The 18,342-nt window shown below is 39.3% G+C and overlaps 1 protein-coding gene and 1 pseudogene across 2 annotated transcripts in view; one reads left to right on the top strand and one right to left on the bottom strand.

Annotated features, from left to right (window-relative positions):
• Window positions 1-18,342, top strand: part of CASC4 (cancer susceptibility 4) — an 89,113-nt gene that overhangs the window by 24,618 nt on the left and 46,153 nt on the right. For both annotated transcript variants that reach the window (XM_027552735.1, XM_027552734.1), the window contains exons 2-4: window positions 9,404-9,458; window positions 14,662-14,764; window positions 16,228-16,318. In XM_027552735.1, the coding sequence (XP_027408536.1) occupies window positions 9,404-9,458; window positions 14,662-14,764; window positions 16,228-16,318 (249 nt within the window). The remainder of the gene's footprint in view (window positions 1-9,403; window positions 9,459-14,661; window positions 14,765-16,227; window positions 16,319-18,342) is intronic.
• On the bottom strand, window positions 4,892-4,959 carry LOC113900565 (annotated as a pseudogene).

Consider the following 18,342-nt stretch of genomic DNA (forward strand, 5'->3'; position numbering starts at 1 on the left):
TTAAAGCTCCCAGGAGGTTGTTAGCGTCAGGTTTGGCAGTTATAATACTAAAGATAGAATTGTTTCTAGAAATCATCTGAGTGTGAGATATGATCAGGAAAAATGGTTCTAGTGTGAAGGAAAAGGAGCCAGAAATGACATCTCTAAAAAGCCTTTGGGATCAGTGGTCATATAGTTGAGCTGATTTGCCTAAGAACAGGTCATAATGAAAGTGAAGCAGGCACATTCATTATGCCTGTGAAACAGCTGAGCCATTTTCAAGGTCCCAGAATGAAAAGGAAAGCAGAGCAAGTGAGCTGTTAACAGCTGCCAAAATTAATTCAGAGTAGCCATGTGGGATGGGGAGGCATTAAGAGAGCTTCAGCAGGAGATGGTAGAAATATAAAGATTAAGTTTTAGGTATTGGAGGAAGAAAGGTTAGAGGGAAATAGATGAAGTAGCTGGGGTGAGCAAGAAAGACTATGAGAAAATAGGAGGAGATAATTCTTACTGGAAAAAGACATAGAGAACACATGCCTCAGAAGAAGAAGAAGAGGAAAAAGCCTTAAGAAGAATCGGGAACACATTTTGAGAGATTAACATGGAAAAGGCCAAAGGGAGCATGGATAAACGACCTGTTATAAATGCACTCCAATGCCAGACACACCAGTACTACGGAAGGAGAGAGGTGCCATGACCTAACCAAGGGAAATGCATGAGGGGGTTCAGAAGCGTTGAAGGAAGGAGAGAGGTGCCATGACCTAACCAAGGGAAATGCATGAGGGGGTTCAGAAGCGTTGAAGGAAGGAGAGAGGTGCCATGACCTAACCAAGGGAAATGCATGAGGGGGTTCAGAAGCGTTGAAGGAAGGAGAGAGGTGCCATGACCTAACCAAGGGAAATGCATGAGGGAGTTCAGAAGCGTTGAAGGAAGGACAGAGGTGCCATGACCTAACCAAGGGACATGCATGAGGGAGTTCAGAAGCGTTGAAGGAAGGAGAGAGGTGCCATGACCTAACCAAGGGAAATGCATGAGGGAGTTCAGAAGCGTTGAAGGAAGGAGAGAGGTGCCATGACCTAACCAAGGGAAATGCATGAGGGAGTTCAGAAGCGTTGAAGGAAGGAGAGAGGTGCCATGACCTAACCAAGGGACATGCATGAGGGAGTTCAGAAGCGTTGAAGGAAGGACAGAGGTGCCATGACCTAACCAAGGGAAATGCATGAGGGAGTTCAGAAGCGTTGAAGGAAGGAGAGAGGTGCCATGACCTAACCAAGGGAAATGCATGAGGGAGTTCAGAAGCGTTGAAGGAAGGAGAGAGGTGCCATGACCTAACCAAGGGAAATGCATGAGGGAGTTCAGAAGCATTGAAGGATAATTGGAATCACACAAGTAGGGATAAAGTCCAGCGCAGGGTAGGAAAGCATGTAGTGCAAAGAAACGGAACATTGAAGTCTAAGGAGGCTTTCAGCGGACACTTCCCGTTTTCACCGGGGTCGGGCCGTGCGCCAGACCTGGGCAGGGAATGCACTGCGGGACAGCTTCTGTTCTCATGGATGCTCATTTCTGATAAACCTTGAGGGCAGAAAGAGACAAAGTGACACTCTGGTTAGAGATACGACTGCCTGTGAACTGAGGGAATGCTTTGTTTTTTAAAAGACCCAATAGACCCTGAAGCCGGGCAAGGCATTTTGAGCACTGAGGGAGTTTGGAGGGTGTGTTCAAATCTGGGTTGGAGTCTATCTGACCATAGGTGTAAATTAAACAAAGAGATGGGGCTGGGTTTGTCAATATATGTGTGCATGTGTGTCTATCTACACACATCTGTCTCTCATCCCCAAAGAAATTTGAAAAAAGAAAATTATTATTTGGTGTCTTTCTTTCATATTGTAAATAACGACGTTGTGGGAAAAGTCTGAAAGTAACCAAAAAGAACCCAAGAAGCCAGACAATGAGAATCCATTTATAAAATAAGAATTAAATAATCCTTCTTAAGGTTTATACACTGTTACTGGTCTAAAATATATTTAGAAAGAAAAGTCGTCCGCTAGTACCGAAGGGATTGGTTCCAGAAGCCCCTGTGCAGAGATGGATGCTCAAATTCTTTATATAAAATGGTGGGTGCAGAGGACCATCTGTATTTTATAGCATTGCCAGGTCAACAGAATATATGGCAAAGTGAAATACCTTTTTTCCAATCATGCAGTAGTAAGAACTCAAATTAATTTCTCAACAGCTGAGAGGTTTTGATAGAATCATTTCAAAGATAAACAAATTCCTGTTGGAACGCAAGAAAATTAAAAATATGAGGAGAAATAATCAACTTCCTATTGAAGGTGAGGAGGTGGTGGAAGTATTAAGGGAAGGCTCCCCGAGGGTTAAAAACCAAAGAAGTTAAAGGACTAAAGAGACCTATCTGTAGGCAGAAATGATTAATGAAAAGCATAAAAGTAAAGAAAAACAGATTGAAGACACTGAAGGAAACATTAAAAATCAGAAACCAAGTGGGAGAAGCCTTTGTGCAGACCCAGGATAGTAGAAAACATAAGATTAAAGCTAAAATTAAGTCACTGCTTTACATGCTTGGATTTTGCAAAAACACAAAGGAGTGCACAGTAGGTAAAAAACACATTCAGATTGCCTTAAAAGGATAAGATTGGAAGTTAGAAGAATTCTTTGTCAAACTGTTTTAGGAGCTGCATAAGGATTTGGGGGGTTGCGGGGTGTATGTGGAGCAAGAGGCATCAGATGCCCATAGTAGCGCAGTGTCTAAAAATGAACAGATGGTTTAGCAGCAGACATCTAGATTCTGAAACTAAACAACATAATAAAATACTGTAGAAGGAAGAGAACTTCTGGGTTTAATGATCTACCAGAGACCTCTGAGTAGATCTTTGGCAGCTCTGTTCAAAGGCACATGGAAGGCGAGATAAGCAGCCCTATGGAACTGGTGTTAACAGGAAGTGAGACAAATTGGGAACTGGTACCTGCTGCTAATACTAAATACTGAATATAAGATTTTTGTGAGAATCCTGCTGGAAAGACTGAGAGGAACAATAGAGAACATGAGATGTGCCGTAAAGGGGGTCTGAGAAGCTAACTGGAAAATCTTTACCCGGCCAAAGAATGAGGTGGGAAATAAGTTCATTCTGTTTGAATTAAGAAAGGCTTTTGTTTAGACAAGCTGTGGTTTTCTCTTTAATTGTTCCAGAGCAGCTTTTGAAATATGAGGACTGTATATATGAGCTGTTGGGATCAGCGTCTCCATCCTCAATTAAAGATTGAAGGGAAAATTAAACTGATTAGAATAAAGTAGCACTGCTCATAATATCCTTTAGTACTTTCGTAGTCTATAGATTGAACTTCCTCTTCTCTATTAAAATTTTTTTAAGAGTTTTAGGATATAAAAGAGACAGTCCAGGAAGCTGAGGCCACTCATAGGCTAGTATTCAAAAATAGCATCTCTCTAGCTGTTTCAAGAGTAGAATTTAAAAGAGAGTACAGAGAAGCTGGAATAGCATCATAAAAATGAATAAAAAAAACAAAGTAATGAAAACTTATAAAGAAAAATAAAGGATAGCTATGTTCTTTGGAGGGGTAAAGAATGCAAAAGGAAAGTGCATCATGAAAATACAGTAATCCCCCCTTATCCACAGGAGATGTATACCTAGAACCCCCACTGTATACCTGAAACCACAGGTAGTCTAAACCCTAGACTTACTTAGGTTTTTACATACATACATACCTATGATAAATTTTAATTTCTAAATTAGGCCCAGTAAGAAATTAGCAACAGTAATAATAAAATAGAACAGTTACAACAATATCCTGAAATCAGAGTTATATGAATGTGTTCTCTCTCTCCCAGAATGTCTCTTACTTGACTCACCTTGTGATGATGTGAGATGATGAAATGCCTGTGTGATCAGATGAGATGAGATGAATGACCTAGCGTTAGGCTGCTCTTGACCTTCTGGCGATAGGTTAGGAGGAGAAGCACTTGCTTTGGGTGATCTTGGGTCGTTGAGCCGTGATGCTGTGAGTTGGCTGTTAGCAGCAGGTGATGACGATGGTTAGGGATCCCAGGCAGAACAGAGCATGTCAGCCCAAATTCCACCACGTTACTCATTCAGTTCAGTTCAGTCGCTCAGTCGTGTCCGACTCTTTGCGACCCCATGAACCACAGCACACCAGGCCTCCCTGTCCATCACCAACTCCCGGAGTTCACTCAGACTCATGTCCATCGAGTCAGTGATGCCATCCAGCCATCTCATCCTCTGTCATCCCCTTCTCCTCCTGCCCCCAATCCCTCCCAGCATCAGAGTCTTTGCCAATGAGTCAACTCTTCGCATGAGGTGGCCAAAGTACTGGAGTTTCAGCTTTAGCATCATTCTTTCCAAAGAAATCCCAGGGCTGATCTCCTTCAGAATGGACTGGTTGGATCTCCTTGCAGTCCAAGGGACTCTCAAGAGTCTTCTCCAACACCACAGTTCAGAAGCATCAATTCTTCGGCGCTCAGCGTTCTTCATAGTCCAACTCTCACATCCATACATGACCACAGGAAAAACCATAGCCTTGACTAGATGGACCTTTGTTGGCAAAGTAAAGTCTCTGCTTTTGAATATGCTATCTAGGTTGGTCATAACTTTCCTTCCAAGGAGTAAGCGTCTTTTAATTTCATGGCTACAGTCACCATCTGCAGTGATTTTGGAGCCCAAAAAATAAAGTCTGACATTGTTTCCACTGTTTCCCCATCTATTTGCCATGAAGTGATGGGACCAGATGCCATGATCTTCGTTTTCTGAATGTTGAGTTTTAAGCCAACTTTTTCACTCTCCTCTTTCACCTTCATCAAGAGGCTTTTTAGTTCCTCTTCACTTTCTGCCATAAGGGTAGTGTCATCTGCATATCTGAGGTTATTGATATTTCTCCCGGCAATCTTTAGTAAAAGGCGAAAGATTTATACGCTTTGAGGAGAAACCAGAGTATCTCTCCCGGCAGTCTTGATTCCAGCTTGTGCTTCTTCCAGTCCAGCGTTTCTCATGATGTACTCTGCATAGAAGTTAAAGAAGCAGGGTGACAATATACAGCCTTGATGTACTCCTTTTCCTCTTTGGAACCAGTCTGTTGTTCCATGTCCAGTTCTAACTGTTGCTTCCTGACCTGCATACAAATTTCTCAAGAGGCAGGTCAGGTGGTCTGGTATTCCCATCTCTCTCAGAAATTTCCACAGTTTATTGTGATCCACATAGTCAAAGGCTTTGGCATAGTCAATAAAGCAGAAATAGATGCTTTTCTGGAACTCTCTTGCTTTTTCCATGATCCAGCGGATGTTGGCAATTTGGTCTCTGGTTCCTCTGCCTTTTCTAAAACCAGCTTGAACATCAGGAAGTTCACGGTTCGCGTATTGCTGAAGGGCTGGCTTGGAGAATTTTGAGCATCACTTTACTAGCGTGTGAGATGAGTGCAATTGTGCGGTAGTTTGAGCATTCTTTGGCATTGCCTTTCTTTGGGATTGGAGTGAAAACTGACCTTTTCCAGTCCTGTGGCCACTGCTGAATTTTCCAAATTTGCTGGCACATTGAGTGGAGTCCTTTCACAGCATCATCTTTCAGGATTTGAAATAGCTCCACTGGAATTCCATCACCTCCACTAGCTTTGTTTATAGAGATGCTTTCTAAGGCCCACTTGACTTCACATTCCAGGATATCTGGCTCTAGGTGAGTGATCATACCATCGTGATTATCTGGGTCGTGAAGATCTTTTTTGTACAGTTCTGTACAGTTCTTCTGTGTATTCTTGCCACCTCTTAATATCTTCTGCTTCTGTTAGGTCCATACCATTTCTGTCCTTTATCGAGCCCATCTTTGCATGAAATGTTCCCTTGGTATCTCTAATTTTCTTAAAGAGATCTCTAGTCTTTCCCATTCTGTTGTTTTCCTCTATTTCTTTGCATTGATCACTGAGGAAGGCTTTCTTATCTCTTCTTGCTATTCTTTGGAACTCTACACTCAGATGCTTATATCTTTCCTTTTCTCCTTTGCTTTTTGCTTCTCTTCTTTTCACAGCTATTTGTAAGGCCTCCCCAGACAGCCATTTTGCTTTTTTGCATTTCTTTTCCATGGAGATGGTCTTGATCCCTGTCTCCTGTACAGTGTCACAAACCTCATTCCATAGTTCATCAGGCACTCTATCAGATCTAGTCCCTTAAATCTATTTCTCACTTCCACTGTATAATCATAAGGGATTTGATTTAGGTCATACCTGAATGGTCTAGTGGTTTTCCCTACTTTCTTCAATTTAAGAATTTGGCAATAAGGAGTTCATGATCTGAGCCACAGTCAGCTCCCGGTCTTGTTTTTGTTGACTGAATAGAGCTTCTCCATCTTTGGCTGCAAAGAATATAATCAATCTGATTTTGGTGTTGACCATCTGGTGATGTCCATGTGTAGAGTCTTCTTTTGTGTTGTTGGAAGAGGGTGTTTGCTACGACCAATGCATTTTCTTGGCAAAACTCTATTAGTCTTTGCCCTGCTTCATTCTGTATTCCAAAGCCAAATTTTCCTGTTACTCCAGGTGTTTCTTGACTTTGTACTTTTGCATTCCAGTCCCCTATAATGAAAAGGACATCTTCATAACAGCACACAACTTAAAACTTAAGAATTGTTTCTTTCCGGAATTTTCAGACCACAGTTGACTGCTGGTAACTGGAACCACAGAAAGCAAAATCACAGATTGGAGAGGGGCTACTGAAAAAGAAGTGGGAAAGAAAATAGAGGCTAATTAGAAGTTATTAGAGAGCAGTCCTTCGATCTCAGACCACACAGCTGTTGATGTCAGCTTTTCCTGCTGCCTCTTGCAGCTTTTCATCAGTGAGCTCATTCCCATGGTTTTAATTGCGATTTGTATGCTATTAACTCTCACATCAGTTCAGTTCAGTCATTCAGCCTAGTCCAACTCTTTGCGACCCCATGGACTGCAGCATGCCAGGCCTCCCTGTCCAGTCCATCACCAACTCCCGGAGTTTACTCAAACTCAGTCCATCGAGTTGGTGATGCCATCCAGCCATCTCATCCTCTGTCGTCCCCTTCTCCTCCTCCCTTCAATCTTTCCCAGCATCGGCGTCTTTTCAAATGAGTCAGCTCTTCGCATTAGGTGGCCAAAGTATTAGAGCTTCAGCTTCAGCATCAGTCCTTCCAGTGAATATTCAGGACTGATTTCCTTTAGGATGGACTGGTTGGATCTCCTTGCAGTCCTAGGAACTCTCAAGAGTCTTCTCCAACACCACAGTTCAAAAGCATCAGTTCTTCGGTGCTCAGCTTTCTTCACAGTCCAACTTTCACATCCATACATGACCACTGGAAGAACCATAGCCTTGCTAGGCGGACCTTTGTTGACAAATTAATGTCTCTGCTTTTTAATATGGTGTCTAGGTTGGTCATAGCTCTCAGATCAACTCCAAACTAGTATATCCCACTTCCTATTAAAGATCTCTTCTTAGATGTGTCACAAGTGCTTCAAATTCAGTGGGTTCGGATCTGAACAACGTCATCTCCCCATGTCTTCCTCCCATCCCAGCCTGCTTCCCCTGTGTCTCCCTGTGGTGGAGCACTGTAGTCTCACTCACCTTAGTCCCCTCACTCTAGAAACTGAAACATCACCCTAAGGCTTCCTCTTTTACTCCTCAGTCTAATCAACTGGTCAGACTATTCGTTGTTCCCCTTTAGTCTCTCTCACATGCATTTATCTCTTGTCCTCATTCTGTTAGTTCAGAGTAGGGATTGGCAAACTTTCTCTATAAAGGGCCAGCTGGTAAATACTTGGACCTCCCAGGTGGCTCAGTAGTAAAGAATCTACCTGCAACATAGGAGCTGCAGGAGACGTGGGTTTGATCCCTGGGTTGGGAAGATCCCCTGGAGAAGGGAATGGCTACCCACTCCAGTATTCTGGCCTGGAGAATTCCATGGACTGTATAGTCCATGGGGTTGCAAAGAGTCGGACGTGAATGAGTGACCAAGCATGGAATATTATTCAGCAATAAAAAGGAATGAACTATTGATGTACGCTAAGTTGCTTCAGTTGTGTCCGACTCTTTGCAACCCCATCGACTGTAGCCCACCAGGCTTCTCTGTCCATGGGGTTCTCCAGGCAAGAATACTCAAGTGAGTGGCCATCTCCTCCTCCAGGGGATCTTCCCCACCCGGGGATCGACCCCAGTCTCTTATGTCTCCTGTATTGGCAGGTAGGTCCTTTACCACTAGTGCCGCCTGGGACGCCCAGGTACATTATGCTGATTGGAAAGAGTCTCAAAAGGTCACATACCATATGATTACACTTAACATTCTTGAAATGATAAAATTACAGAGATGGAGAACAAATTAGTGGTTACCTGGGATCAGGAACAGTGTGGAAGGAGGATGGGTTTGACTGCAAAGGATAGCATGAGGGAGATATTTGTGATGATAGCATAGTTCTGTATCTTGTGTTGATGGTGTTTACATGAATCTATACGTGTGATAAGACAGCACAGAACTGTACATGTTGTATCAATGTCAATTTCCTGGTTTTGAAGTTGTGTAGTTATATAAGATGTACCCACTGGGGGAAATTGTGGGAAGGGTATATGGGACTTCTCTGTACTATCTTTGCAATTTCCTATGAACCTAAAATTATTTCAAGATGAAAAATTAAAAATTTTTTTCTTTAGAGATTTAAGTGGTATTTAGTGTAATCATTTGCCACTCATGGTACTGCATTTGATCAACTTAAATCAATCTGTGCCTTTCAAAATAATATTACTATTGAGATTGACAAGAGAACTGTTTGTAGTGATAACTTTAGTTGGATTTACAATTAGCTGAAACCTATTTAAACAAGAACTGAGACACTGTAGTTCTTTGCTTGTTATCCTAAGACATTCCTTGTCTTAGTTTTTAACTTAAGTGGTAAGGCTTAGTCTGAGTCTTTGGGTACACTTTCAGTTCCCAGAGCTCCTGTATACTGGCTTCTAGAGGACAATGACTGCAGCAGTGAGTCCTGTATAAAAATAATATCTGTCCTCTTGGGGGAGCTTGATGAACAATAAGTACTTCCGACTTGGCATTAATTCTTTTCTTAATATAGAGTTGAAAATCTTCTGGTAAGATTTTGGAAAACATCTGATTTTTTTTTTTCAAAAAAGCAATATTCACCTCAAACTTTCAAACAATGTCGTACTATATATTAAATTAAATTAATATTCTTATGCAACTTTAAAATGAATATTACAAAATCAGAACTTACAATTCTCTTTGGAAAATGTGGCATACGTAACTTAAATATTTTTCTTTTGTACTTATTATCAAGCTCAAAGTGAATATGAGGGGGAAAAGGTAAATATAAGCAAAACTACATATTCTTTAGTAAAATTAAGACAATTTTTTTTCAGGTTAAACTGCAGAACAACATATCATATCAGATGGCAGACATACATCATTTAAAGGGTAAGAAACTTACTTACAAATTAAAGTTCACTAAATGTCTAAAATCCTGAAGAGTTAAGAAATCCTCAAGTCAGATAGCTAAATGAAATAGAGTTTTGAACAAAGCTCCTCTGATGGCAAAACATGTTTCCTTTTGTCTTAAGAGATAATAAAAATTTTAATGTTGTTTTATATATAATAAGTACAAGTTAAAATTTGAGATCTGCATTTTACTCTTGTGCTGTGGACAGATTTCATACAATGAAACGTTAAAAGAATCTTTAAAGAAAACTGAGGTGTTGCTTCGGAGACTGTCAGATTACCAGGGAAAGGGTTAGGAGTGACCCCTCTGTACTGTGTCCAGCCTGCTGAAATAATCCATTCAGTTCTGGGAATGCTTTGGGCAGGTCCCCCAAGCTCAATATTGTAGATACCCGGGGAACAAAGAAGCTTGGAACAGAAGCCAGGGAGCCTGGAGGTAGATTAGATAGATGAAGAGTTTTTTTTGTTTCATTTTGATGAAGTGATTGTTGTTATTCAGTTGCTGAGTCATGTGTGACTCCTTACGACCCCATGGACTGCGGCACACCAGGCTCCTCTCTCTTCCACTGTCTCCTGGAGTTTGCTCAAAGTCATGTCCGTTGAGTCAGTGATGCTAACCATCTGCCGCCCTCTTCTCCTTTTGCCTTCAGTATTTCCCAGCATCAGGGTCTTTTCCCACTGAGTCGGCTCTTCACATCAGGTGGCCAAAGTAAGAGCTTCAGCTTCAGCATCAGTCCTTCCAGTGAATATTTGGGGTTGGTGAAGTGATAGGAGATGTCTAAAGCTCTTATGAAAAATAATAGTTAAAGAGAACAAGCTCTATACTCTGCTTGCGTTACTTCACGCTATCCCTGGCCTTTGGAATTTGAGGTCTAAGGACCATCCCTCTTTTCCCTCATACCCTTTGATTACAACACTACGTATTTTAAAACTTTGCATGAAGTTTCTCTGAATTTATCTATGTGGGTAGTACTTGCTCTCTGATTTCATAAATTTTTCTTTATAACCATTTTGAACCTCTGTAGGATTAGGTAATATATTGTTAACACTCTCTTTTAGAAGCCAACCTACGCTGGCTAATTTATGCAAGCTTTGTCCCTCACCAAGCAAAACCATTAGGGGGCAGCCTTGGTGGATTACAGCCCAAACACAGGGGCTACTCGCGTTGTGCTGTGTACGATTTTGAACAGCTCCGGTTTTCTGTGAGGAGTTCGCTTTCCGGGCGGCCACAGTTGTCGCTGTGGCGTTTGTGCCGTGCTGTCCTCTTTTTGGCTCACAGGCGTGCACGGGATGGCGCAGAAGGCGGCGCCCTGCCAGTGCTGATTCTGCTTGTCGTCAGAGTGATTTCTTACTAAATAGTAATAGACTGGGGCTTTTCCTTGTATATGTCAGAGAAAATGACAGCCCATGTTCCTGAGTAAAAATCTTTATTATACTGTGTGCATCCACAGTTGAAGTAGATCCTGAGATGTTTTGAAATTTAGGTGATAGACTTCAGCAAAGAAAAAAGATTTGATTTGAGCTCATAACTGTGCAACTCTTGGCTTTAGTGCAGTTACTGAAGCTGGGACTCTTGAAATTGAGTTTCATTAATGTGACTTTTGCACCTTAGGAACTGTTTCTACTGAAACTAACTTCTTGACAAGTTGACAGTACAATGCACATTTGCCTGTTTTCATTGACATTAATGTCAGATATATTGGAGTTAATATACATCAGATTCTTAAAAAAAAAAAAACCCTTATGGTAATTAATATTTTCTTGGAAATAAAAAGATTGGAGTTGTTTTCAGTGCCTGAGAAAGTAAATTAACATCCTAGTATACATTGACTTATTTAGACTAACTTCCCTTTTTTTATGCCTGTTACTGAAAGAAAATTTGAAATAAAAATGTTTGAAAAGTAAGAGTTTTTTTTTTTTTGGCTGTAAAAGCTCATCCTAGGCAACCCCTTTCTCAACCATATCCCTAATCTTTTGAAGTTAAATTGAGGGATTATGGCCATGCCCTCTATAGCATGCCCTGCTGTTGCTGTTATTGCTCGGCTGCACAGTTGGCCTTGGGTCTGACGCCCTCTAAGTTACGCGGAGCATTCTGCTGTGCTGACCTTGAGCAGCCTACTAGACAGAGTATCTTTGGGTTCAAATCAGCTGAAAGTAAAACTGTGATACAGAAAACTTTTATCTTTACTTTTGCTTTTTGATCTGTTTTCTACCCCACCCCACCCCCGCTCTTTTTGGCCTTGCCGTGTGGCTTGTGGGATATCAGTTTCCTGACCAGGGACTGAACCCGGCCGCAGCAGTGAAAATGTAGAACCCTAAGCACCAGACCCGCAGGCAGCTCTACTTTTACCCCTTTCAAGTCTTTAACTATTCAAAGCACCAATCAGCTCCATGCTTTATATTCCTTGCCCTGTATTCAAATAGGTTCAGTTCAGTCGCTCAGTCGTGTCCGACTCTTTGCGACCCCATGAAACGCAGCACGCCAGGCCTCCCTGTCCATCACCAACTCCCGGAGTCCACCCAAACCCATGTCCATTGAGTCGTTGATGCCATCCAACCATCTCATCCACTGTTGTCTCCTTCTCTTCCTGCCTTCAATCTTTCCCAGCATCAGGGTCTTTTCAAATGAGTCAGCTCTCTGCATCAGGTGGCCAAAGTATTGGAGTTTCAGCTTCAACATCAGTCCTTCCAATGAACACCCAGGACTGATGCCCTTCAGGATGGACTGGTTGGATCTGCTTGCAGTCCAAGGGACTCTGAAGAGTCTTATCCAACACCACAGTTCAAAAGCATCAGTTCTTCGGTGCTCAGCTTTCTTCACAGTCCAACTTTCACATGCATACATGATCACTGGAAAAACCATACCCTTAGAACCTGGTATTTTACATGCACTGAAATTCATACTGTTTTATTTTTTTGTCAATTGAATTTTAAACCTTTTATCTCCATTTAAAAATGGAAGACTTTATTTCCTGATAAAGATATTTCAAATACTGTTAGTGAGAAGCATTTTGGGGAAGCAGAGAAGCAATTTCAAATCTTGAAATCATACATGCCTTACGTTCATTCTGAAGGTAAACTTAGCTGTTTAGTGAGTTTACTGTATAGGAAAAAGAAGCCTGAAGGGGTCCTGTAGATCAGCAGTTGAGATCCATTACCCTAGTAACTGTGAGGTTATACTGGTTTGACTTTTTTTTTTTAATTGCAGTAACTTTTCAGTTCTGGAATCTTTGCTGGCTAAGTCTATCTATAAGCTACGAGACTTCTTTGTTCTTTAGAATCAACATCCATAGCTGAGGCTAGAGCTCTGCTCCCTCTTGCCCTCTGCTTCTTAGTAGGTGGGGCCAGGGAGCGGGTTACAAGCTGAATATTGTTTCATGGATACCTGGCCTCAGATTTGTTACTTTTATCTGAGGTAGGGGAAATGACTGAAAAACTACAGAGATCAGCCATGTTTGCATATTGTAGAGTTAATAGAGCAAGTAGAGAAAAGTAAAATGTGACTTGACTAAACTCATAGAAACAGGGAGTAGAATGGTGGTTACCAGGGTTTGGGAGATGTGTGGGGAAAATGAGACGTTGGCTAAAGGGTACAAACTGTTAGTTACAGGACGAGTACGGTTTGGTGATCTATGATGATTATAGTTAACAATATTGTGTTATAACAATACTGTACTATATACTTGGAAGTTGCTGAAAGAGTAGATCTTAAATGTTCTCACCACACACAAAAAAGTAGTAATTATGTGAGATAGTGGAGGTGTTGGCTAATGTGATGGTAATCATTTTACAATATGTTAGTGAATCAAATCAACATGTATGCCTTGAACTCACATAGTGTTAATATCTCAATTAAAATTTTAAAAATAATAAAAAATGTAGCTTGAATAGGCAAGCATAATTATCAACTACAAGCATTTTATGTAAATCATTTACATTTCATATTTGATTATTAATCTTATATAATAGCTATTACATGCATATTGTTAAACTTTATATACCTCATCAAGCGTTCATGTGAATTGAACATTTTTATTTGTTGTTGTTACTGTAGTTATGATTCCACAATACAAGTTATAGAGAAAAAAAATGTGCTCAGAATCCCACCAGTAAGCTTAATCACTGATAGCATTTTGATGTAATTTTATTCTTGTCTATTTTTTTACATGCATAAATTTATACTATAAATTTATGTTTATACCTGCTTTTTAAAAACTTACATCACACACAAAAAAACTTACATCACAAGGATTTCTGGGTGCCTTTAAAGTAACAAGACTAATTTGTTAAGCCTTCTGTGAAAAGCAGATGTTATAATATTGGCATATTATAGTTAGAAATTATATTTTAGTCTTAATAAGTAGATGTTGCTTACATAGAATAGACCTCTGTTCCCATTTATGAAAATTAAGACTTTCTTAATTACTGCTTTTGCGTAACTGATAAGGCTGTTGGCAAATTTTTTTATCCTCTGTCCAAGAAACTGACATTTCTCTTCCTTGGCTGAATTTTTTTTTGTAGGATTAGATGGAGTGACTCTAGAAAATGTGGGGCCAGTGATTATAGATTAAATGTTCACAAAAGAGCATCTGGCTCAGCTTTTAATTTACTATCCAGTTTGAAATTTCATATTATTCATTACAACTAAAACTTTTAGCTCTGGTCCAGAGATTATAAGCTTTGGAAATGGAATTTTGGTGTATGTGGATGTAATTCAGTAGTGGAACTAGAAGTCAGATCTAAAGAGATTGGTACCTAAGTTGAGAATCAAATGTGATTTTAAAATGAATTCTGCATCCATAGCCAACACATCTAAAAAATATGATTTCCCCCCTACTTTTTGTAAAGCAGTTAGGTTTAGAGAGATAGGCAGCTCTTCATGTTCTGTTTCCACAACTTAGCATATGGTCTATATAATGTGTAAAGATGTATAATTTTTAAATATTTCTGGTCGATGTGAAAGCCACTGAGGCTATCTTGTTTTAAAAATAAATTTTATTGTGCATACATGTGTATGAAAAGCAGTTAAATATGGTACTAGTCATGTAATTTAACTTCTTGAGAGTATGAATAAATAGAGAACTGTATATAATTTTAGAAATCCCATGCCTTCTTAACAGGAAGTAGCAGAGTACGTAAACTTCGTTCCTTTGCTTTTGTTTTGCTTCCGTTTTGTGGATAGAGCAACTTGCTGAGCTTCGTCAGGAGTTCCTTCGACAGGAAGACCAACTTCAAGACTATAGGAAGAACAATACTTACCTTGTGAAGAGGTTAGAATATGAGAGGTAAGACTGCACGCAGTAAGTATTTACGAATCTTGAATATTTGTCCAACATTCAGTCAAGTCATTTCTTCCTTTCTGGAGTCTGTTTTTCTTCTCTTCTTTCATTTTACTAAGTCTTTTAAATTCCTTTTCCAAAAAAAAAAAAGGAAAATAAATTCCTTTTCTATTGTCTTTGTCTGTGAAATCTATTTTATTTTGATAGCTTGAAGAACATGGAAATATCTCATACAAGGCACGTTGAATCTACCCCTGTAGACATTGTAAGACATTGTAGACATTGTAAGACAGAAAATCATGTAAGAAATCAGTTTTAAAGTAAAAGGTATTTTTTAGGTCTGCATACCAAAAATTAGAAAGAGTCAACATATTTTAAACTGTTTATCCATTTCTGACATCTTACTCTTGTAGGTTGTCAATATGCATCTACTACATATATGTTTTTTAATCTAATAGTGTTCAGTAATTTTCTGTGTATCTTTCGGATTAAAGATTGACATACTTAGAGGTAATAAATTATTCCAGTGTATTAGTATGCTAGAGCTTGTTTAATCTCTCCCAATTGCTGGACCACTGTAGGAGTTTTCCTTTTCTCACTGTTACGATTATCAACTATAAAAATCTTTGTGCAAAAAGGATTTTTTTTCCTCTTATGTTATTTCACTGATTATATTCTCAAATACAGAACTTCTGAGATAGAATGTTTATTGATCTTATCACATATGAAAATTGCTTTGTAAAATGACTATACTAATTTATACTGTAAATGTTTCCCTGTGGCCCCACCAACATTGACTTTTATAATTCTGACTTAATTTCACTAGTATAGGAATAAGGAAAGCACTATATATACATATAGGAAGCTTAATTTGCATTTTAAATGGTAGAAGGCAACACTTTTCTATGTATTTATTATTTGTTTCTTTTTACATGAATGATCTTTTTGTATGCTTTGCCTGCTTGTCCAGTTGAAATTCATAATTTTATCTGTTTGTGCCTTTACATTTTGTCTTGCTGGTTGCATTCTGTCTTTTTTATTAGTTTCTTCTGTTCTTGCTCTTTTTATGGTTTAGGCTTTTATTATTGTGTTGAAAGTATTGGGTTGGCTAAGAAATTAGTTCGAGTTTTTCATAACATCTTACAGAAAAACCCAAACGAACTTTTTGGATAACTCAATACTGTTTGATGACTCATCTGCTGCAACTGCTTAAAATTTCTTTTTAAAAATTCATCTTTCTAATTTCTGTTTTTTTAATTAGCTTTATCAATATTTTTATCCTCTATTAAAGATTCAGGTATTTTAAGGATTTTGACTGTGAGCTATTTTCATGTCTGCTCTTTGTCCTCTCCTATCCACTCTCCTGCTGACTGAATGCTTTATCCATATAGATGTATGTTTTCAGCTTCTAAACATCTTTGAGATCAACTCAAGATATTATAGTCTAAAAGAATGACTTTCTAATTTAGTTTTCAGTGTGGACAACAGATCAAGGAGTTAAGAGCTCAGCATGAAGAAAATATTAAAAAGTTAGCAGACCAGTTTTTGCAGGAACAAAAGGTAAATTTTAAAAATACTTAAAATATGTTCTTGTTATAAATCTTATAATTTAGAAGTTAAATTTTGTATTTTTGTTATAAAACATTATATTTTTAAGTATTTTAGCCTATGTAATTCTAAAAATGACTTCAGTGGCTTTAGTACTGAGTAAATTAAACATTTGCAAAAATATAACCTCAGCTCTTAAAACTAATTTTGAGCTATATAACTTTTGCCTGACTTTTAAAAGTAATTTTTGCTGTTTATTTCTCAGTTTGTAAGTGGATAATCATGTTACTGAAAAATCAGTTACTTCGTATTTTTTTTTTCTAATTTTATTTTATTTTTAAACTTTACATAATTGCATTAGTTTTGCCAAATATCAAAATGAATCCGCCACACTTTTGAGAAATAGGAAAAAAAATTGAGAAACTTTTACTTATCAATCTTTGTTGTTTCTAATTCCTTTCTTAAAATACAGAAATGAAATGCTAGCGACTATTTTCATATTTTGGGGGTGGCAAATTCTTTTATTAAGTCATACAGTTCCAGTAGATAAATATTATGGAAGTCCTGCTAGAAATAGAAGGAATTTGAAATTTACAAGTCATGAAGACATTCATTTTTCACACCCTGTAGTCTAGTCTGACTAGCTATAGTTTGTATACAGTCTTGTGATTTAGAGTAAAGAGAGATTGAATAGTGAAAAGTATTTTTCTTGGTCTCTGGTAGTCTCTCACCTAAAGGACTAGAAGCTCAGGAAACCAGGTTTTCGTGCTCTGTTTTTTCACCATTTTGCAACATGATATTGAGGGCATCTTTTTTTTACCCATAAAGTGAAACAGCTGCTGTCTGTCTTCAGCCTTACTTGCAGACATGGGGTAGGTTACGGGGAGATGGCAGGCACAAGTGAGCTGCCTTAGTGGGGCTGAGGCCCCGGGGCAGCCAGCAGACACTGCCGGGACCCTGCGTGCGCAGAGGGGCATAGCAGTGGTTTGGCCAAAAGTTTGTTCGCTTTTTCTGTAAGATCTTAACAGAAAAACCTGAACGAGCCTTTTGACCAACCCTATAGAACACAAATGGAGAAGGCAATGGCACCCCACTCCAGTACTCTTGCCCGGAAAATCCCATGGACAGAGGAGCCTGGTAGGCTGCAGTCCATGGGGTCGCTAAGAGTCGGACACGACTGAGCGACTTCACTTTGACTTTTCACTTTCATGCATTGGAGAAGGAAATGGCAACCCACTCCAGTGTTCTTGCCTAGAGAATTCCAGGGATGGGGGAGCCTGGTGGGCTGCCATCTATGGGGTCTCACAGAGTCGGACACAACTGAAGCGACTTAGCAGCAGGAGCAGCATAGAACACAAAAGGAAGAGGACCAGAGGCTTGCTGATGGAACTGTGGTATTATGAGCCCATCATATAAATGGGATAAGTTTGTTCTCTTCTCCCAAGAAGTGTATATATCAGCTTTTTCCTTTCTCTTGGCAAGTGTAGTTCTCTCTTTCTGCTCTTCTATTTTAGCCTATTTTTATATTGTTAATTAACTAATATCCTGTCCCATTCTTTGCCCTTATGCTGCCCTAAATGGAACAAGGTGGAGAGAAATGGAGGTGCTTAACCTTAAGTTCTCTTAAGAGAACGTCTTTCTAGGATGACACACCAGCGCCTCGTTCTGCTCCTCACCCTCAGTTCCTACCCTTCAGCTACCACGACTTGATTCTGTGAAATCTGAGTTGTTTTTCATAGGAACAAATCCATTATAAGCTATAAGAAACAAGCATAAGGTGTGTTCAGGGATTTTTTTTAACCAAGTACATGCCTGTCTTAGAAATTACTCTAAGGAGGGGGTCAGCAAACTAACTGCAACCTCCTGCCTTTTTTTTCCATACTGCCCATCGGCCAAAAAAAGTGGTTATTGCATTTTTAAAATGGTTAAAAAAATCAAAAGAATATTCTATGACATGGGAAAGCTGTAAGAAACTGAAATCTTAATGTCTAGAGATACAGTTTATTAGAACACAGCCACAGTCATTTGTTTACTGC

Source organism: Bos indicus x Bos taurus, chromosome 10 (assembly GCF_003369695.1).
Source record: "Bos indicus x Bos taurus breed Angus x Brahman F1 hybrid chromosome 10, Bos_hybrid_MaternalHap_v2.0, whole genome shotgun sequence".
Lineage (NCBI taxonomy): Eukaryota > Metazoa > Chordata > Mammalia > Artiodactyla > Bovidae > Bos > Bos indicus x Bos taurus.